Genomic DNA, 22,015 nt, shown 5'->3' on the forward strand with positions numbered 1-22,015 from the left:
TGGCTCAGTTCCTTTTTTGTGGGGGTTTTTTTTCCTGTATTTTTCTGAAGTGAGAAGCAGGGAGGCAGAGAGAGAGACTCCCACATGTGCCTGACCAGGATCCACCCAACAAGCCCACTAGGAGACTATGCTCTGCCCATCTTGGGTGATGCTCCCTTGTAACCAGAGCCATTCTAGCACCTGACATGGAGGCCATGGAGCCATCCTCAGCACCCAGGCCAGCTTTGCTTCAGTGGAGCCTTGGCTGCAGGAGGGGAAGAGAGAAACAGAGAGAGGAGAGGGGGAGGGGTTTGGAGAAGCCAGTGGGCGCTTTTCCTGTGTGCCCTGGCCAGTAATCGAACCTGGGACTTCCACACACTGGGCCAACGCTCCACCACTGAGCCAGTTGGCCAGGGCCTTGGCTCAGTTTTATATTCATATTTATTACACTTTTATATTTTGATTATAACTATTTGTGGAAAATTCCAAAACAAAATCATCTGAATAGGAGCGTGACATATACTGGAATTGGTTTACATTATTTATAGAAAAACTCATTGGTTTTATGTATGTTTGTTTTTTAATCTCTGAACAGCATAGTTCTATGTCTTTGACTCTTGCTTATTTTATTTTATTTTATTTTATTTTATTTTATTTTATTTTATTTTATTTGTGACAGAGACAGAGAGAAGGACAGATAGGAACAGACAGACTAGAGAGAGAGAGATTAGAAGCATCAATTCTTCATGCGGCTCCTTAGTTGTTCATTGATTGCTTTCTAATATGTGCCTTGACTGGAGGGCTACAGCAGAGTGGGTGACCACTTGCTTAAGCCAGCAACCTTGGGCTCCAGCGAGCGACCTTTGGGCTTAAGGCAGTGACCATGGGGTCACGTCTCTGATCCCATGTTCAAGCCGACAAGTGCCCCACACTCAAGCTGGATGAGCCCACGCTCAAGCCAGTGACCTTGTGGTTTCGAACCTGGGTCCTCTGCGTCCCAGTCTAATGCTCTCTCCACTGCGCCACTGCCTGGTCAGGCAACTCTATTCATTTTAAACAGAATAAGTAAGTTTGATTATAAAAATAGCTTTGCTTTACATGAGGAAAGAGACTCAGCATCGCACTAGTCATTAAGGAGATACAAACCAAACTCACAATGAGATACTACTTCACACCCAATAGGGTGGCTGTTATTCAACACACAGAAAATAACATGTTGTTGGCAAGGAGGTAGAGAAGTCAGAGCCCTGTACTCTGCTGTCAGTGATGTTTAAAGTGGTGTGGTTCCTCAGAAACTTAAATGTAGAATTTACATATGATCCAGCAATTCCACTTCTGGGATAAACCCAAAAGAATCGAAAGCAGGGATTGGAACAGATGTTTGTCTCATCACATTTGTGGCGTTATCCACAATAGCCAAAGCGTGGAAACAACCCACACTGATAGACAGATGAATAAACAAAAGGTGGTCTGTACATACAGTGGAATATTACTCAGCCTCAGAAAGGAAGGGAATTCTGACACAGGCTAGACATGGATGAACCTTGAGGACATTATATTAAATGAAATCACAAAAGGAAAAAAGTTTGCATGACTCCATTTATAGAAGCTACCTGGAATAGTCAAAGACAAAGAAAGTAGAATAGTGGTTACCAGAGTCTGGGGTGACAGGGAATGGAGCATTACTGTTTAATGAGTATAGGGTTTCAGTTTAGGGTGATTAGTAGTAATTAGGGTAATGGTTGCCCATATGAATGTACTTAAAGTCACTAAAATATATACTCAAAGGGGGTTAAAGTGGAAAGTTTACATTTTGCATATTTTACCGCAATGAAAAAAAAATCTTTGCTTTACTAGTATAGTTAAGATTGAGTATGCTGCCTGACGTGTGGTGGTGCAGTGGATAAAATGTTGACCTGGAATGCTGAGGTCACCAGTTCAAACCCCTGGGCTTGCCTGGTCAAGGCACATATGGGAGTTAATGCTTCCTGCTCCTCCCCCTTTCTCTTTCTCTCTCCTCTCTAAAATGAATAAAGAAAATCTTTAAAAAAAAATTGAGTATGCCAAAAGAGCGGCTTAGTAATTTTTTGTTGATTCTCATGTTAAGGGTAATATATGTAGCTCGAGGAATCATAAATAGTCAGAGCTGAGAACCTTAGAAATCCTATAGTTAGTTCATTATCTTCTTTATAGAGTTGAGAAATGACCAGATTGTTCAGCTAAGTGTTGCTTATAGCTAGAACTCAGATTTGGTTCTATACATTTATTCTTTTTTTTTCCAGGAAACATTTATTGGTTGTCTAATATGTGGAAGCATTATGGATATAAAACTAAAAAGATACCATCCATGCCCTTAATTAAGAAACTGACCTTCAGAAATTAGACTCTTGCCCTGGCCGGTTGGGTCAGTGATAGAGCATTAGCCTGGCATTTGGAAGTCCTGAGTTCAATTCCCAGCCAGGGCACACAACAGAAGTGCCCATCTGCTTCTCCACCCTTCCCCTTCTCCTTTCTCTCTCTCTCTCTTCTGCTCCTGCAGCCAAGGCTCCATTGGAGCAAAGTTGGCCCAGGCGCTGAGGATGGCTCCATGGCCTCCCATGTCAGGCACTAGAATGGCTCCAGTTGCAACAGAACAACGGCCCAGATGGGCACAGCATCGCCCCCTAGTGGGCATGCCGGGTGGATCCCGATCAGGCACATGCCAGGAGTTTGTCTCTCTGCCTCCCCACTTCTCACTTCAGAAAAAATATAAAAAACAAAAAAAGAAAGAAAGAAATTAGACTCTTAATTCAGTGATCAGATTGTTTTTTTAATCATACTGAATCTCTTTGCTCTTATAAAGTTATCACTTCTAACAGCAAAGATTTGCTCTCTTACTTACATTTCTACTACCTAAGAACATTGGATACTTACCTTGGGTACCTTTTGTGATTACATCTGTTACCTCATTTGAGATATTTAAATATCTTTCAATTTTTTTGGAAATGTCTTTAATATAGAAGAAAGTATACAGAAAATAAAACTATATTTGTAATACAGATTTGGCATAATATTTTGCCATATTTCTTTCAGTTCTCTGTTTTAGAGATGTTATAGATGTTGCCCCAATCCCATTCTTGTCCCCCCACAAAAGAAACCAGAAACCTTCAGGTGTGAAAATGACTAACCAGAGTGAGAAGTGATGTCTCGTTTTATTAAAGTGTATTTCTTGAGCATTGATGAGGTCAGTTATCATTTCCTATGGATTTCATACTCTCTAAATTGTGTGTTCCTGTTCATTTCCCATTTCTGGTGGATTGCTGAGCTTTTCTGTGATGTGTAGTTCTTTATTGTGAGCCTCCTCTATCTGTTCTCTCTCCTTCCAGTCTGTGACTTGTTTTCCAGTTTTCCTTTATAGCAGGCGGCGCATGCAGCCCCCTGAGGCCATTTATATGACCCCCCCCCCCCCCGCACTTCCGGAAGAGGCACCTCTTTCATTGGTGGTCAGTGAGAGGAGCATTGTATGTGGTGGCCCTCCAGCGGTCTGAGGGACAGTGAACTGGCTCCCTGTGTAAAATATTTGGGGACCCCTGCCTTATAGGATGCCTTTTGTCATACAGATGTTTTTATAATCAAATCTTTCCACTTTTTTAATGTCTCGTATAAGAAGATAGAGTATCCAAGCTCATAGAGATAGTTTCCTATATTTCCTTATTAAGCTTTATAAAGTTTTACTTTTCATATGTGAGGCTTTAATCCATCTAGAACTAGTTTTTGTGTGTGGTACATGGTAGGGATGCACTTCTATTTTTGCACATGGCTAGCCCATTGTACATCAGCTTTTATTAGCTATCCTTGCCTTCTCCTTAGTCTGCAATTCTGTCCTTACCCATCAGGATAGAAACAGAGTTTTCAAACCGAACATATAACTCGGCATGAGTCCATCAAACTGGGGACTGGGAAGTAGTCAAAAAAGCATTTCACACAAACCCTCAAAGTAGACTGTTGCCAAGAGCTGCTCTTTCACATTGTGACTTCTGTGGAATGGATAGGATAATATTAAGTATTCATAGGGCACTTCGTGCCTGGGGAGGAACCTGAGTACACTGGGTGGTTAAACTCCTGCCTCTGAGTATGGGCTGCAGTGAGTGCTGTCCAAGTGAAGAGGAGAGTGGCCCACTTCCTGTGTCCCCTGTCTCTAGGGAAAATGAAATGGGATAGGGAGCTGAGGTAGATTTACTGATAACAGGATAATTCTGGGTTGTTTTTTTTTTTAAATTTTTTAATTTATTGATTGTTTTTAGAGAGAGAGGAAGGGGATTATAGAAAGACACATTGAATTGTTGGTCTGCCTGCATGCAATCATTGATTCTTGTGTGTACCATGACTCGGGATCAAACCCGCAACATTGATGCATTGGGATGACACTCTAACCAACTGAGCTACCCAGCCAGGGCCTGGGAGTAACTTGTTTTTAAAGTTGCTTTTTTATTTGCATTTTTATTTTCCAAGTGAGAAGAGGGGGATAGACAGACTCCATCATGCACCCCAACCAGGATCTACCTGGCAACCCCATCTAGGGCCGGTGCTCTGCCTATCTGGAGCCATACTTGCAACCAAGCTATTTTAAGTACCTGAAGTGGAGGCTCCACAGAGCCATCCTCAGTGCCCAGGGCCGATGCATTTGAACCAATCAAGCCTTGGCTGCAGGATGGAAAGAGAGAGAAAGAGAGGAGGGGGAGAGATGGAAAAGCAGATGGTCGCTTCTCCTGTATGCCCTAACCAGTAATCAAACTAGGGACATCCACACACCGGGCTGACACTTTACCACTGAGCCAACCAGCCAGGGCCTAAGATGGTCTTATTTTCTATTAAGTGATGAATCTCATGTATCTCTTTTATTCAGTTGTTCCATAAGCTAGTTTTTATAGTATATGCAAACCCACAGGGGAAATTGTCTTAACTGGGGTTGCAGAGCCTACCTTAGTACTTGGCAATAAAAAACTTAGTTGTTTTATAATGACTTACATACTTAAATGCCTATCTCCATTTTCCTTTGTAGTGTTTACCTAAAACTTCCTACCTACTTTACAGCATAATTAATTCCCCACTTCATTATATTCTTTTCAAATCAGGCAACAAAAATTGTTTGTTTGTTTTTAAGGTTGAAGTTAGCTTTGTTATGTTCTTTCTTGTGATCGTGATAATTCTTTACATACTTCTTTTTTTCTTTTACCTCCATCAAACTTTAAAAGAGCTTTTCTTCGGGAAACCAGTTTTACTGTTTTATTTTGTTTTTTACTAAGTAAGGTTTTTCTTGTTAAAATAAATTTGTTTTTTTACAGAGAGAGGGTTAGATAGGGACAGATAGACAGACAGGAACGGAGAAATGAGAAGCATCAATCATCAGTTTTTCGTTGTGACACCTTAGTTGTTCATTGATTGCTTTCTCCTATGTATCTTGACCGTGGGCCTTCAGCAGACTGAGTAACCCCTTGCTCAAGCCAGAGACCTCGGGTCCAAACTGATGAGCTTTTGCTCAAACCAGATGAGCCCGTGCTCAAGCTGGTGACCTCAGAGTCTCGAACCTGGGTCCTTGGCATCCCAGTTTGACGTTCTATCCACTGCACCACCACCTCGTCAGGCCTGTTAAAATAAATTTGAACAGAACATAAATTTCTGGGTTTTTTAAGAGAAGAAATATGTTATTGAAATTATTTATATATCTATCATACTCTAAAGAAACTCTGACAAGGATTTCTAAATTATGTGAGCAGTTTGTACAAATTAAATTTTTTTATATTTTTTCTCATTTTTGAGTGATTCATTGAATAAAGTCTGCTGGAAAATTCAATGGAATATAATTTTGACTGCAATGTTAGAAATACTCAAATATTAGGAAATTGGAGGAGATAAAATGCAGATACCAAATACTGGTTCTTTAAAAGGATCCTAAGGGTGAAATGACAGAAATAGTATAGGAAGAGGTCATGTGAAGAAGAGACTGTCACTTAGGGAATAGAAGGAGATTCTGAGAAGACTCCTTAGAGGGCCAGAAAGCTACCAGATGTGGGCAGAGGAACGATGATAAACCGTGAAGTAGTATATAGCTGTAAGCAAACACTTCTAACCCTCAGTACCCTTGATAAGATAGCATTTTCTAATGCCCTTTCTCTCTCCCTCTGTCTCCCACCCCCCAAATACCACTTCTGTTACACGAATCTGCGATGCATTACAATTCTTTTCTACTCAGTGTAGCCTCTCTATATACTGTAACTCTAGTTAGAAGTCTTGAAGGGAACAGCAGATTGTATTCAAGAACCCAGGAGAACTTGCCTTGGAGAGTCTCCCTAGTGCGGGGGTTTCTGGTGTTGTAGAGTTGCGTTTCCAAATCGCACACTATAGTGAGGCAGCTTCCTTCCGCTCATGCATCATGAGTCTTCTCAAGAAGAACGATAGTATGTTCCTCTTGTGAAGGGGTGGTGGTAAGAGTTAATAAATATTTTAGCAATGTGAACTCTTCTTTTAATGGGAGCTGTTAAGAAGAGACAACTTTTTTCTTTAAGTAATTTTTTAGCCTCTGTCATTCAGAATTGAAAACTCAGTCCTGGCCGGTTGGCTCAGCGGTAGAGCGTCGGCCTGGCGTGCGGGGGACCTGGGTTCGATTCCCGGCCAGGGCACACAGGAGAAACGCCCATCTGCTTCTCCACCCCCACCCCCTCCTTCCTCTCTGTCTCTCTCTTCCCCTCCTACAGCGAGGCTCCATTGGAGCAAAGATGGCCCGGGCGCTGGGGATGGCTCCTTGGCCTCTGCCCAAGGCGCTAGAGTGGCTCTGGTCTCGGCAGAGCGACGCCCCGGAGGAGCAGAGCATCGCCCCCTGGTGGGCAGAGCATCGCCCCTGGTGGGCGTGCCGGGTGGAATCTAGTCGGGCGCATGCGGGAGTCTATCTGACTGTCTCTCCCCGTTTCCAGCTTCAGGAAAAAAAAAATAAATAAAAAGGAAAAAAAAAAAACTCAAATTCATGAGCTTCCCCCAATGACTAGCTAACTGTTGATTTATTGACAAATGGGAGGAAAATCTAATTTGAATTTGTTTCATCTTTTTCAGATCTCAGTCACAGTGGATTGGCAGATCATTATGAAAGTTCCCACTGGGGACAGCAGCCCACTTTCAGAAGTGAAGCCTGCAGCTGGGATAAAGTGATCATAGACAGGACTGATAAGGAGGCGTGGCCTTCCATCACAGGAACGGAGACAGAATCCGCCTCAGAATGTACTACAGACACTGACTCTGCCTCCAACTGTGGCTCAGAGAGCAGTAGCATGGCTACAGGGAGTGCCCAGGGCAGCTTCACTGGACATACCAAGAAGACCAATGGCAATAACAGCACCAATGGTGCACTTGTCCAAAGCCCGCCACATCAGAGTGCTCTTGGAGCAGGGGGAGCAAATGCCAGTGGTGGGGCGGCCCGGGTGTGGGGTATAGCCACAGGCTCCAGCTCCGGTCTCACTCACTGCTCTCTCAGTGGTGGGGATGGGAAGATGGACAACATGATTGCAGATGGGAGAAGTCAGAATTGCTGGGGTGCTTCCAACTCCAATGCTGGCATTAATCTTAACCTTAATCCGAATGCCAACCCAGCTGCCTGGCCTGTACTTGGACATGAAGGAACTGTGGCAACAGGCAACCCTTCCAGTATTTGCAGTTCAGTCAGTGCCATAGGTCACAGTATGGGCAACCAGAATGGGAACCCGACGGGCACGTTGGGTGCTTGGGGGAGCGTGCCACCACAGGAGAGCACAGAACCACAGACATCCACTTCTCAGAATGTGTCTTTCAGCATACAACCTCAGAACCTTAACACTGATGGACCAAATAACACTAACCCTATCAATGCAATGCAGACGAATGGACTTCCAAACTGGGGCATGGCTGTCGGAATGGGGGCCCTCATCCCACCCCACCTGCAAAGCCTTCCTGGTGCTAATGGATCGTCAGTCTCTCAAGTCAGTGGGGGTGGTGGTGAAGGAATCAGCAGTTCTGTATGGGGACTGTCCCCAGGCAATCCTACCACAGGAAATAGCAGTTCTGGGTTCAGTCAGGGGAATGGAGACACTGTGAACTCAGCATTAAGTGCTAAACAGAATGGATCCAACAGTGCTGTGCAAAAGGAAGGGAGCGGAGGGACCACCTGGGACACAGGGCTTCCTGCTGGCCCTGGGATCCTCACTTGGGGGAGGGGCCGTGGTAGCAATGGCAGCGTCGGCAATATCCATTCAGGAGCGTGGGGTCACCCCAGCCGAAGCGCCTCTAACTGTGTGAATGGGGAGTGGGGAAAGCACCCAAACCAGCATTCCAGTGGTGACGTCAATGGAAAAGGATCAACAGGATGGGATAGTGCCAGTGTTGGCAGCCAGAACCCTGCCCTACAGCCTAGCAGTGAGCACGTGAGCTCATGGGCCAAAGCTGCCTCTCCCGGAACCACGGCCAGTGAGGGCAGCAGCGAGGGTTCGGGCAGTCACAACGAAGGAGGCGCAGGGAGGGAAGGAGCCGAAGGCCGGAGGCGAGATAAAGGGGTTCTAGACCAAGGGCACATCCAGTTGCCAAGGAATGACCTTGACCCAAGAGTTCTGTCTAATACTGGTTGGGGACAAACTCCAGTAAAGCAAAACACTGCCTGGGAATTTGAAGAGTCCCCAAGGTCCGAGCGAAAAAATGACAATGGAACAGAGGCCTGGAGCTGTGCAGCTACTCAGCCTTCACACTCAGGGGGGAAGAACGATGGGTCCATCATGAACAGTACAAATACCTCTTCAGTATCTGGGTGGGTCAGCTCACCACCTACTGCTGGGCCAGCAAACACAGGCTGGGGGGACAGCAGCAGCAGAGCACCTAGTGGCCCTGGGGTGTGGGGGGACTCGGTGAACTCTACTGCTGTCGCTAATGCTGCTGCTGCCAAGAGCGGCCACGCTTGGAGTGGGACCGGAAGTCAGGAAGACAAGTCACCCACCTGGGGTGAGCCTCAAAAGCCCAAACCTCAAAACTGGGGAGATGGACAAAAATCTAATCCAGCCTGGAGTGCAGGAGGGGGAGACTGGACAGACTCATCTTCTGTCCTTGGACACTTGGGGGATGGGAAAAAAAATGGCTCTGGATGGGATGCTGACAGTAATCGATCAGGGTCTGGTTGGAACGATGCTACAAGGTCTGGGGCCAGTGGCTGGGGCAATGGCACAAATGCAAAGGTGAATCCAGGGACAAGCTGGGGGGAGTCTTTGAAACCTGGCCCCCAGCAAAACTGGGCAGGCAAGCCCCAGGACAACAACGTGAGTAACTGGGGAGGAGCCGCTTCTGTTAAACAGACAGTAACAGGGTGGATCGGAGGGCCAGTCCCTGTGAAGCAGAAGGACAACAGTGAGGCCACAGGCTGGGAAGAACCTTCCCCGCCATCCATTCGACGCAAAATGGAAATTGATGATGGTACCTCAGCTTGGGGTGACCCAAGCAACTATAACAACAAAGCTGTAAACATGTGGGATAGAAACAACCCAGGCCTCCAGAGCAGCACTGTGGTGGCTACCACCACCACCACCACCACGAGCAACAGTGCGAACATGGTTGAGACGCCATCACCCCACCCGGCCAGTGCCCCACTGAACCGATCGCCACTGCTCGGTCCAGGTATGGAAGGGGCTTCGTGTTCTTAAAGAGTAAAAAAGTGTTTATTCTCACTAGGTATGCATTTTTCCTCTGACTGGTGTTTTATATTTATAGCAGGTGACATTGGGTGCCCTTGATGCTTGAGCCAGCAACCCCGTGCTCAAGCTGGATGAACCAGCACTCAAGCTGGTGACCTCAGGGTTTCGAACCTGGGTCATCTGCGTCCCAACACCTTGTAGTGTTGTATTAAATAGTGTCCAAAGACAGTAAATAAAGTAGTATTCTCTGATAGCTTTCCCTCCAGGAGAAAAACATGCTAAGCGCCTTCAGTGGAAAGGAGAGGGAGAAATATGTCCTCTTCAGGGAAGACTGGGGCTGTCCTGTTAGTCTGTGGTTACTTTACATAGGCAGTCTTCATGTCTTTTTTTGTGTGTGTGTGTGTGTGTGACACAGAGAAGGACAGATAGGGACAGACAGGCAGGAAGGGAGAGTGATGAGAAGCATCAAGTTCTTTGTTGTGGCTCCTTAGTTGTTCATTGATTGCTTTCTCATACGTGCCTTGACCAGGGGGCTACAGCAGAATGAGTGACCCCTTGCTCAAACCAGCAACCTTGGGCTCAAACCAGCAACCCCGTGCTCAAGCTGGTGAGCCCGTGCTCAAGCTGGATGAACCGGCACTCAAGCTGGCGACCTCAGGGTTTCGAACCTGGGTCATCTGCGTCCCAATCCAGCGCTCTGTCCACTGCGCCACTACCTGGTCAGGTCAGCTTTCATTTCTTTATGAGATAAACCAGTGACTCTCAACCTGCACTCCTTAGAATGTGCCAGGGGTGCGGGGGCTAGAGATGCCCACCTCAGAGTTCTAGTGTCGTTGGCCTTCAGAGAAGCCTAGTCACTGATCATTTTAAAAGCTCCACAGGTGTTTCTGATGTGTGGTTAACACTAAAGTAAATCCAGTTTTATAACATGCAAGTGCTGTTATACAACACAAGCCATGTTTTTATTTAAGTTGAAAGAAAAATCTATTCTTTATTTTGTAGCACCTTAGTTATTCATTGATTGCCTTTTTTTTAATGTATACAATTAAATTTAACAGGTGACATTGGTCAACTAGAGTTCAGTTGAAAGAAAAATCTTAAAATCAGACTAAACTTGTGCTTGTGTAAAGACACTGGTAGAAAAGAAGACAGGATGATCCAGACCAGAGCCTGCCCACATGGAGTGTGGATTGTAACAGAAAGTAAACTGCAGCAGAGCCATTAGGGACACAGATAAAACTCAGGTGGGCTTTGTACCTGGAGAACTTACAGGAGCCCCATGGCCCTAGGCACAGTGTCAGTCCATGGTGGAAATCACCACTGTTCTCCAGACATGGGCTCATCAAGTTGCAGAGCATCCAGGTCTGAGAGGGACCAGAAGGAGAGGGTGTCCAGCTCAGGGCATTGTGTACAGGACTTTCCCTCCTGCACACTCAGCAGGCACCTGGAAGCCTCTGCACAAGGCACACATATAGTGTGGGGAGCCCCTCCCATTTCAAGCACGTCTTTTCCAACCGCTCTAGCTGTTGTGTCCTTAGTCTGAGCCTCAGTCAGCTTCCCTTTGGGTTCTATAATTGCTTGTATAGTTTTGGGACAATGCAAAACCAGGCTTAATTTCCCATACTGCAGAATTTCAAAAGGTTGCATACAGTTCTCACATCCCATTGGCCTGTCCTCCAGAAAGTAGTCCTAGCTCCTGCCGCTCTCCCTAACAGGGATGTCTTTCAAGTCTTTTTTGTTGTCATCTGGGAAAGACACAGCTGGTGAGGGTTTCTGTGCCCAGAACTGACATCATTACTGTAAGTACAGTTTAACCAGTGCAGAAGTAGTAGAGATATAACCTCCCTCACTTCTAAAATCATTCTCCTCATAATGCATTCTGAGTTTTCCTTAGCCTTTTGGAGACATGTTGCACTGTTTTCCTTAAATTGAGCTGATAATCTGAAGCCTTTTTTGGGAGGCCGCTATGAAGCCCTTACCCACTTGGAAATTTTCTTGGGTAGTTGGTGCCATGGTTCCAAGTGCAGAGCTTTACTTCTGGTAAAGTTTTGAGTTCCAGTCCCCTAGCTATTGATCTTTTTGAACCCTGGTTCAGTAATCAGCATATTGGTTTTTTTCACTAGTTTTATGCCATCCCTACATTCCATAAACATAGCATGAAGACAAAACCAAGGACAGAGTCCTTTTCCATGGTCATTCACTCATTCGTTTTTCATACGCAACTGCATTTGCTTCTAGAAACCTACAGAGAGTCTGGAAGTCGTTTGCTAACTCTGAATCTTCTGTGACACAGGAAGGCTTGTAGAAGGGGAGTGGAAAGGGTGCTGAGTGCTTGTTGACTGTCACATGCAGAGATTTGGATTAAAAAAAAATTGTTCTGGCCTGACCAGGCAGTGGCGCAGTGGATAGAGTGTCGGACAGAGATGCAGAGGACCCAGGTTCGAAACCTTGAGGTCGCCGGCTTGAGCATGGGCTCATCCGGGTTGAGTGCAGGCTCACCCAGCTTGAGCGTGTGGTCACCAGCTTGAGCATGGAATCATAGACATGATCCCATGGTCGCTGGCTTGAGCAAGGGGTCACTCATTCTGCTGTAGCCCCCCCCCCCCCCCGTCAAGGCACATATAAGAAAGCAATCAATGAACAACTAAGGTGCCGCAATGAACTGATGCTTCTCATCTCTCTCCCTTCCTGTCTGTCCCTATCTGTTCCTCTCTCTGTCTCTGTCGCAAAAAAAAGTTATTAGAACAGATGTGAGTAGAGTCTGGGCTACCCCCACGACCCCACAAGAGCTTTATTAGAAACCCAGTGGAGGTTGGCCACTCCCATTCCTCCACCCCTGACTTGGCTCCCACCTTTGAGCCTCCTCAGCCCCATTGTGATTACCCAAGAAAGCCACAGTGGTCTCACTGGTTTCTTGTGGTCTCACACTTATCCACAGTAATGCTTCTAGGACCAGTACCATAATCCTTTTATGAGGCATATCCTCACTCAAAAATACCTTGTTGAACACCTGTTATGTGCTAGCCTAGCACACAGATATTCAGGGTATGACAGTGCGGGGGGGGGGGGGGGGAGCAGGAGCTCTGCCCCTTTGAATTTCCACCTGGACAGAAAGACAGGTACCCAGACAATTACAGTACAGTGCCAACAGTCATGAGCAGGAAGTATAGCACATAGGATGCACCTGAGCAAGGTTTTGATCATGGAGGGTTGGGGACAAGCAGACATTGTGTCAGAGTGCCAAAAAGTGTTTCAGATAGAGGGACTGGCGTGTGAGACCTAGAGGCAGGAGAAAAGACAGTGTATTTGAAAAACAGAAGTTCAGAGTGGTTGACACTTGGGGTTAGTGGGGAGGATGATGGAAAGCCTCACAGAGAGAAGGCTGGAGAGGGGTCAGGGCAAGGTCAGGTGAGGTCTTTTAGAAGAGCTGGGTTGTATCCAGAGGCCTGGGAAGCCAGTGAGGAGATTTAAGCAGAGGTTGAATGGTGAGACCTACCTGTAGAATTGGTCCAGCTATAAAATGAAGAACAGATCCGTGGAGAGCTAAACCAGTGAAGAGGACCTGAGCCGGCAGATGTCTTGGTGGCAATGGTGGTGGCTGGACTGGAGTGGCAGCAAGACATGGAAGCAAAGAAAGATGAGCAAAGAGGGTTCAGAGCTTCGGCGGGTAGGCAGACACCTGGGCCATTTACTGACTTATCTGGGAGCACAGCAGGAGGCACCTATCCCAAGGAGGTGACAACAGGTGGGAGAGTGGCAATGAGCAGAGGGCAAGGTCAGGAGTAGAGATTTTGTTTAAGGTCATAGAGTTTTGAGCATGGTCAAGAGCTGCTAAAGGAGCAAGCAGAGAGGGAGAGGGGATGCAAGGAGAGGAGATGCCTGCATCCAGTTGGGGAGGCATCATCTGTAGGAGACAGGGCATCTGAGGCCCGGGGAGAAGGGTGCAGGCTGTGTCCTCCTTTTTCTGGGGATGGAAGACACTGGCCCAGAGTGGGAAGAGGGAAGGTGGAGCAGGGGTTTAAGCAGAGGGGAAGTTATATTAGGCCATGTAGATGATTGGACAGAGCTGAAGTGTAGCTGGGCAGTGTTTGGGATCCAGCGGTCACAGTTCCACAGTGGGTACACATTTATTTATTCTACATGTGTTTATTGGGACCCACTGTGTACCAGGCAGCACTCTATCACTCTATTTTGGGGGGATCCAGCAGGAGACAAAACAGACAATCCCTGCCCTGATGGGGCATGCAGTCTGTCAGGAGGGACGGAGGCTTCATGAGTTAGCTGGTCTGTGTCAGGTGGCGAGGACACTGGAGAAGGATCTGGAAGGGTGTCAGGGGTGCCAAGTCCGGCAGAGGGGAGCCTGGGCCTGTGGGCAGCTATGTGGTTTTCACTGTAGGCAGTCAGCAGCTGGGGTTGAAGGGGAGTGGTCCTCCTCTTTGCATTCAATTCAAAGTCTACTCCCTCTGAGGCTGCCCTGGTTCACAGCTGGAGGGGACCCTCCAGCCTCCTTGCAGATTCTCTGGCAACTCACTTCTACCTCTCTGATACACCAAGAATTCTCTTTGGAGCTTAGGATGACTAGCCTCTACATGTCCTCCACTGTCATTAAACCAAAGGTCAGACACCTGGTGGTCCATGGGCTTCACTTGCTCCTACAGATAAGCTTTTTTGATGCAACTTTTCATGTGAATCATTGTTTTTAAATGGAAATGTTCTGTATAAATCCCAGATTTCTGGCTTCATTTGAGAACTGGATCTGACACATTGGATTCCCATGGCAACAATCAACTAGAGCGCAGTTGTGTTTACCTAGTGCCTCTGCTTTCTAGTTTGCCATACTCACCACCCTCTTGTACCCCCAGCACCGAGTTTGAGCTATCGCCATTGATCATCAATCAAGTGTGCTGGTCTTATGTTAACCACCTGGGTCTTATGTTCCCAGAATATTCGAAATTGTAATTCCTAGTTTTTTCCCACTAATGTATGACTTACATTTCTTAATACTTAAGTTTTATAAAGTAATTAAAGGGAATGAGGGGACCTACGAAGGAGGAAAGGTAATTGATGCTGAAAATGAAGGGATATAAACATTAAGACGTGGTGTGGTTTAGTGGGTGAGGCCAGTAATGTAAGATTTAGTAGTTGATTGACATTATATTAGAGGTATGCAGAAGTCCTCTGAGAAGAGTTGATAGTTAAAAAATTGCTATCATCTACGCACCCAAGGATTTCTTAAAATACTCGTCCCGAGGCTGTTCCTCGTGTCACTATGTCCCCTCATCCTGCTATAGCCCTCTGGAGAAGCTCCTGCTGAACAGTGTGCCCTGTGCCAGCATGGGGGTCCTGGTCATGAGTAGTCTTGACAGTGACCACACGTGGCTATTCCTGCATTCTCTCATGTGACCCTCATTCTACAGGTGAAAAGTAGTCTCCTGAGGGCACACGTGGAGAGGAGGGGATGAGGCTCTGCTGCGTGAGACAGACCTTACCTGCTGCCATTTCTAAAGTGCTCCCTCCCTAACACCCCACACTGCACGGGGAGTGCTCCTTCTCCTTCCTCTTCCCTGTGTGTCCCTTTACAGTCAGCTCCAACTGGGTTTCAGTGGACAAAACATATGAGCTTTACTCTGCATAAAGGCATTCCTGTTTCTTTGGAAGGACAGAATCATTGTCTTTTATATGAAAAATGTTTGTAGGTCTTTTTTTTTTAACCATGTTATCAGCGAACGTAAGAGAAGGAAACTGCTCCATCGTCCTTGGTGACTGTTGTCTCTGGTTGCAGCACTAGTGTGGAAGCAGTCAAAGGGAGGCACTGCCTGTAGGCAGTGAACCCATCTGCAGAACCTGTGTCAAGTTTACAATGTTGCACAGCATTTGGTGGGCTACCTACAATATTTTTATTTATAATATTAGTCTCTTCTACCATGACACCGTATGCTGAGCCATTGTTCCTTCCCTGATTACCTGTGCTCTTCCAGTTTCAGTTCCCAAGTGTTCCTTTGTGAGGAGAGCAGAATTTCTCACTCTCAGGAGTTGCAGGTGCTCTGAGCCTGTCAGTGCCCAGCCTGTTAGCCCGAGCATGGGAGGAGGAGCAGCCAGGCTGCCACCCCATAGCCCTGCAGTGGAGCAGTTCCTTCTGGTCCTCTCCACTCATTATCACAGACCTCCCTCTGCCCCTAGCCCTCCTGGCAGGCACTGCGAGATGTGTGCAGCCTGCAGCAATGATGGGAGCAATGGTCTTAGCACCAGCAACTCTGCAAGTCAGCTAGTGGCTTGAACACGTGGCCAGACTGGCTTTCATGAATCCACTGGGATTCCTGCTCCAGACAGAGCCATATAACTGATAACAACCTGATCAGGTTTCCGCTGTTAAAAAGTTGGTCTTTTATAGGGATTCTGCCATTTTGCTCTTGACCTATACTGATTTTACAGAATTTTGACTTTATCTCAGAATTTGGGTTTTAAATTGTTTATCATCACCAGTTAAGAGTATTGGTCTCTGTCATAAAATATGGATTCTTAATTATAGGGATTTTTAAATTTCTTTATTAATTTTAGAGAGAGAAAGGGAGAGAGAGAGGGAGACAAATATCAATCTGTTCCTATATGTTCCCTGAGCAGGCAGGGATCAAACCTGCAACCTTTGCATACCATAATGCTGCTCTAACCAACCGAGCTAGCTATCCAGCCAGAGCTCATCACATGTTTTTTTTTTATGTGTCCAGTTTATGGAAGTAAATGCTACAGGACAATCATTTTTGTCCCATCCTTAATATGTTGACATTAATTCGTTTTCTGAGAGTCTGAGGAAAGCTGACATGAATTTAGGGAGTGCAGTGTAGCTTCATAAGCTGATTACTTGGACCTGGTTCAGACCCATTCTGGAGATAGAATGAAGTAATTATCTACAGGGAAACGTCCCTGTGCTGGTCTTTTAATCAGAGATGCTAAGCTGCCTGAGACACCAGCCATCACGTCATGTGAGCTAGCCCGTACCAGCCCTCCTCCTCAGCACTGCGCAGCGACTTAGTGTGCACACAAGCCAGTCGTGCATGGCCTGGTCACTGTGTCCTGCTGTGACAGGAGCTGTTAAGATGCTGGAGAGACAGTTGGGTGTTTTGACCACGAATGAAGATGCGGCCAGAAGTGAGGAAGTGCAAGCCCAGCATTTACTTAGGTTTCTAAGGGGTGGAAGCAGGTTCTAACAGTCCTGAGCAGCCTATCTAGTGCACTTAGACATAAAGATTCTGGGACATTTGAAATCAATTTGCAGACACAGGAGAACATTGAATATTAATTAATAACACTTGGAAAATGACAAGTCCTCACAGCAGACTCTTAGTCTCACAGTGTGATGGAGGGAAATCTCCTGAGGTGGATTCTTCAGCCCTGAACTCTCAGGCTTCACCACAACATATAGGTAACTTGAAAGGGATGGGGGGCTGGAGTGAAATCAAACATGAAGGACATGATGGATTTGATTCCTGCTACCCCAGCGACAGAGTAAGTGGCATCATGAAATCTTGTCTGGGGTTAGCTTTTCCAACAGTGGATGGACGTGAAATATCAGTACCAAATGCCAATCAGAAGAGCGGAAGTACACTGTAAAGGTTCATCTTAGTCCAGAATAACTTTTTTATCCATTTTACTACCTATTCTTAGCTCCTCAGGACGTTGCATCAGCCATTGCTGGCATCTCAGCTGTGCCCATGGTGGTCACTGTAGCTGGTGCTCCAAGCGGAACAAGACTCCCCTTTACCCTGAGTACTCACTCAGTCTCCTGGTGTGTTATTCTGCTTTACCCCTTCGTTTCCTGGCACAAATACTCTAACCATGGGCAGCGACAGTGTGAACTAATTATGGGAGAGGCAGGTCACTCATACTCTAAACTAAAACTTGGGAGACCTTGGATTTAGGAATTCTGTTCCTAGGCAGGTAAAACACGTGTGCCACTTCCCTTCATCTCAAGAGCAGAAGCTGGGGATATTGTCCTTTCTGCGAGGCCTCTGTCCTGGACGCTCACCTACTCCTTTATCCCCCTCACTGTAAAAATAATACCAGAACACAGAGCCACCTGCAGATGGAGTGAATCAGCAAGAAGCTGCTAGAGCTCAACCGTGTCCACAGCATAACTGCAGAAATAGATCTCATTGCCCTTCCAGCCAGAGCGGTTCTATTTTAAGCACCATGCAACAGTCATTAAAAGAGGTATGATCTCAGCAATCTATGTTTTTCACGGATATGGGGTTTTTCTCAGGTTTGGTTTGGTTAGGGTGTTTTTGATTTTCTGTGTCTTAAGGGACTTAGTAGGCAGGACTGGATCAGAAAATAGGAGGTCCTGCTAAAGAAGTTCCACTCTATGCAAGTCCTGGGGTACATACTCGGTTCAAAATGGAGAATTATTAAGACAGTTAAAAATATTGTTTGCACCCTACACATGTCAATAAGACAGACTTAGCACATTCAAAATCTGTGCTAATATACTAAAAAACTAAGATTTCTGTTTCTAATACTTTCTCTCCATGATGACACAGTAGGTGGACAGAAGAAGCTCTTGCAAAGGGCTGCTGTGCAGCTCAAGGCCATGTGGCCCACTTTTGAAAAAGATACTTCTCTGCAGCCTTTAACTACAGTCCCTGAATTCAGAACAGAAGTGTCAGATAAATGACATGAAACCAGGCATTCTAGAAAGCAGCACACTTGGCCACCTGCCTGAGCAAACCCCTCTGTATAAAACTTCACTCTGTACCTATCTTGATTCCATTGAAAAATTGTTGTTGCAGCTACCAATTCTGGTCTGTCCATACATGGGCCAGTAGCCAGTCACACATTATAATAAATTCACATTACACTTAAAGGCCCTTGGTGTGAGCAGAAGCCTGTCTTATTAATATGTATGTCAGTACCTGAAATGCCAAGCACATAGCAGGCACTCAGCTGCTTAATCAGTTGAATTTTTAGCCCTTTATCTTTCCTGCATTTAAATTGTAAGTGGCCACTTTTTCTCTTTGTATTTTTCTGAAGTGAGAAGGAGGGAGGCAGAAAGACAGACTCCCGCATGCGCCTGACCGAGATCTACCTGGCATGCCCACCTGAGGTGGAGGCCATGGATCCATCCTCAGCGCCCGGGCCTACTTTGATCCAATGGAGCCTTGGCTGCGGGAGGGGAGGAGAGAGACAGAGAAAGGAGAGAGGGGGAGGGGTGGAGAAACAGATGGGCACTTCCCCTGTGTGCCCTGGACGGGAATTGAACCCGGGACTTCTACACGCCGGGCCAACACTCTACCACTGAGCCAACCGGCCAGGGCGTAAGTGGCCACTTTTTAACTGAACTTTTCTTCCCAAAAAGGACTACCAGCCACCTTTATAAAACTATTTAAGTAGCATCCGTGGAACAAGCTAGATTTGATTTCTTATTTCCCAGAAGAAAGCATGCCATCTACCGACTTCACTGTAATGCTTAAGGGAATCCTGAAGTCAGGTAAAGACTGTCCCCCAGCTCTGTCCTCTGCCTGACAACTGCTGTGTGTTCATTTTCAGATCAGTCTTCTGGGTGCATACCACCTAGGCACTCTTGTCTTCTCTGTTCTGATAGAAAGATGCAAAGTATACATTCAAAATTGAATGAAGCCCTGGCCAGTTGGCTCACTGGTAGAACATCAGCCTGGCGTGTGGAAGTCTTGGGTTCAATTCCCAGCCAGGGCACACAGGAGAAGGACCCATCTGTTTCTCCACCCTTCCTCCTCTCTTTTCTCTTTATCTCTTCTTCCCTCCCACAGCCAAGGCTCCGTGGAGCAAAAAGTTGTCCCAGGTGCTAGAATGGCTCCTGTTGCAAGGTAGCAACACCCCAGATGAGTAGAGCATCGCCCCCTAGTGAGCATGCTGGGTGGATCCCAGTCAGGGGCATACGGGAATCTGTCTGTCTCCCTACTTCTCACTTCAGAAGAATGCAAAAAGAAAAAAAAAAAGAAAGAAAGAAAATGACAGACTGGTGGCATTTCCTTTTTACTGTATTACATTCCCAGCACCATATCTGTTTCAGAAGGGCGATGACTCCTGAACCTCACAGTATGGAAATACTTGGCCAAGAGCGGTAGACAGGGTGGGGCAAAAGTAGGTTTGCAGTTGTGAGTACAGTTTATTCTTGTGTTATTATCTACTAATTACCGTATCATTTTCATATGAACAACTGTAAACCTACTTTTGCCCCACCCTGAATCTGAAGGCTCATTTAAAAAATTTTAATATCAGTGTTTTAAACGTAAGAAATTTGTCCTGCCTCATTAAACCCAACTTTAAAAGAACCTTTGTAAAATTATTAACAAAAAGGATATCATTCCAGCAATAAACACTGAACAATAGAGATCATATTTATTTTAGTATGTAGTTATTTTCCCTCTACTGAAAATATTTGCATCAAATGTCTACTCTTAGACATTTCTACTGCTTTAATAAGAATTAAAAACTACAGTCTGACCAGGCAGTGGCGCAGTGGATAGAGCGTCAAACTGGGATGCAGAGGACCCAGGTTCGAGACCCCAAGGTCACCAGCTTGAACCCAAGGTCGCTGGCTTGAGCAAGGGGTTACTTGGTCTGCTGTAGCCCCACGGTCAAGGCACATATGAGAAAGCAATCAATGAACAACTAAGATGTCACAACGAAAAACCAATGATTGATGTTTCTCATCTCTCTCTGTTCCTGTCTGTCCCTCTCTCTGACTCTCTCTCTGTCTCTGTAAATAAAAAAAATAAAAAGAATTAAAAACTACAACAATCAACTTAGCTGTAATTACCATAGTCTTAAATATCTACTCATTTTGGATTTAGTTAAATAATTTGTAATAATGTATTGCCTTTCAAAGAGATGTCAGTATAAAGATAGCAAACAAATTTTAGATGAGTTTATTTTAATACCTACAATAAATCAGTATTTTTACAACTGATTGGCCTTTAGCCAACCCCCAAAGTATTTTATTGTTCCAAAACACCCATAATTTTTATCTGCTATGTCAGTTTTACTGATTTAATTTTGTTACTTCAGTTTTTAAAACTACTTCTCCCAATATGCACTATTGTTTTCTGTGTGATTACAGGTAATATTGTAGTTGGCAGTTGCTGATGGTAACTTATTGGGGCTAACTTTTCCTTTTATTGGTAACAACTATTGCCCAGCACAGAGCTCGTAATTGAAACTGGGTCGAATGTTCTTTGGTCATTAATGCATATTATATTTTCTTAGAATAAAGAGCATCAATGGGACTTATTCCATGTTATTTTTTTTTTTTAGTCAGAAAACTAGTGTTTTCTAATTAAGATGGTAATATCCATGTTGTAACCAAATAATTTAAAATCTAAGGCTATTTGTATTTTATGCCTTCTATTCTTCTGTTAGTTGGTATGAAAACATTTACATTTCTATCTTTGAGATACCCTGCCTACTTGAAAATTGTAACCAATATGATCCATAAATATTATCATCAGTATTGTCAAGTGAGCTTATGACCAGTAGCAAAATGATCAGAATTTGCATTGCTTTGGAAACATGAAGTTTATATATGTAACATAAAATATTTTTCTTGCTGAAGTGTAAAGAGCGGGAGAGCTTATTGTTGCCAGTCCCATGACCTTGTCTGTGCCATAGATGGTGATGCCATAGCCTTTTCTGTAATCATGGCATACCCTGACCAGGTGCCAGTCCTTGGTCAGGATGCTGTGGCAACAGGACTGGGCAGAGGAACGAAGAAGAACTCCTGGAAAACCCTTGCAGTCCGTGTGCTGCTGGAACTGCTGACCCACAGTTCCTCCACTCTGTTCCCAGCTTTGAGACAAGTGCCTCATCTCTAGCTCAGCCCTTGGTGCTACCTGGAAACTGTGTTCTCTAGTACTTCTTTATCTATACTTGTTTAGTCTATCTTCCTGTTTCTTTGCTTGGATCTGTGTCTTATCTGATGGCTTATCAAGAGATAAGGAGGAATAATTTTTCAATATATATTTGCAACTTGTAGATTTTTCTTATAAGAAAATTAACAATTTCTTTTAGGTTGTTACATATAAAACTATAAGTAAAAAAGCTACTTCTAACAGTTTTAAACTTTTCTTTTTTTCTTTTCTTTTTTTTTTTTTTTTTTTTTTTTCTGAAGCTGGAAACGGGGAGAGACAGTCAGACAGACTCCCGCATGTGCCCGACCGGGATCCACCCGGCACGCCCACCAGGGGCGAAGCTCTGCCCACCAGGGGGCGATGCTCTGCCCCTCCGGAGCGTCGCTCTGCCGCGACCAGAGCCACTCTAGCACCTGGGGCAGAGGCCATGGAGCCATCCCCAGGGCCCGGGCCATCTTTTGCTCCAATGGAGCCTTGGCT

General features: G+C 45.4%; 1 protein-coding gene across 14 annotated transcripts in view; it reads left to right on the forward strand.

Annotated features, from left to right (window-relative positions):
- TNRC6C (trinucleotide repeat containing adaptor 6C) overlaps positions 1–22,015 on the forward strand; it is a 149,060-nt gene that overhangs the window by 86,012 nt on the left and 41,033 nt on the right. For all 14 annotated transcript variants that reach the window (XM_066237829.1, XM_066237836.1, XM_066237839.1 and 11 more), the window contains one exon: positions 7,066–9,639. In XM_066237829.1, the coding sequence (XP_066093926.1) occupies positions 7,066–9,639 (2,574 nt within the window). The remainder of the gene's footprint in view (positions 1–7,065; positions 9,640–22,015) is intronic.

Source organism: Saccopteryx bilineata, chromosome 6 (assembly GCF_036850765.1).
Source record: "Saccopteryx bilineata isolate mSacBil1 chromosome 6, mSacBil1_pri_phased_curated, whole genome shotgun sequence".
NCBI lineage: Eukaryota > Metazoa > Chordata > Mammalia > Chiroptera > Emballonuridae > Saccopteryx > Saccopteryx bilineata.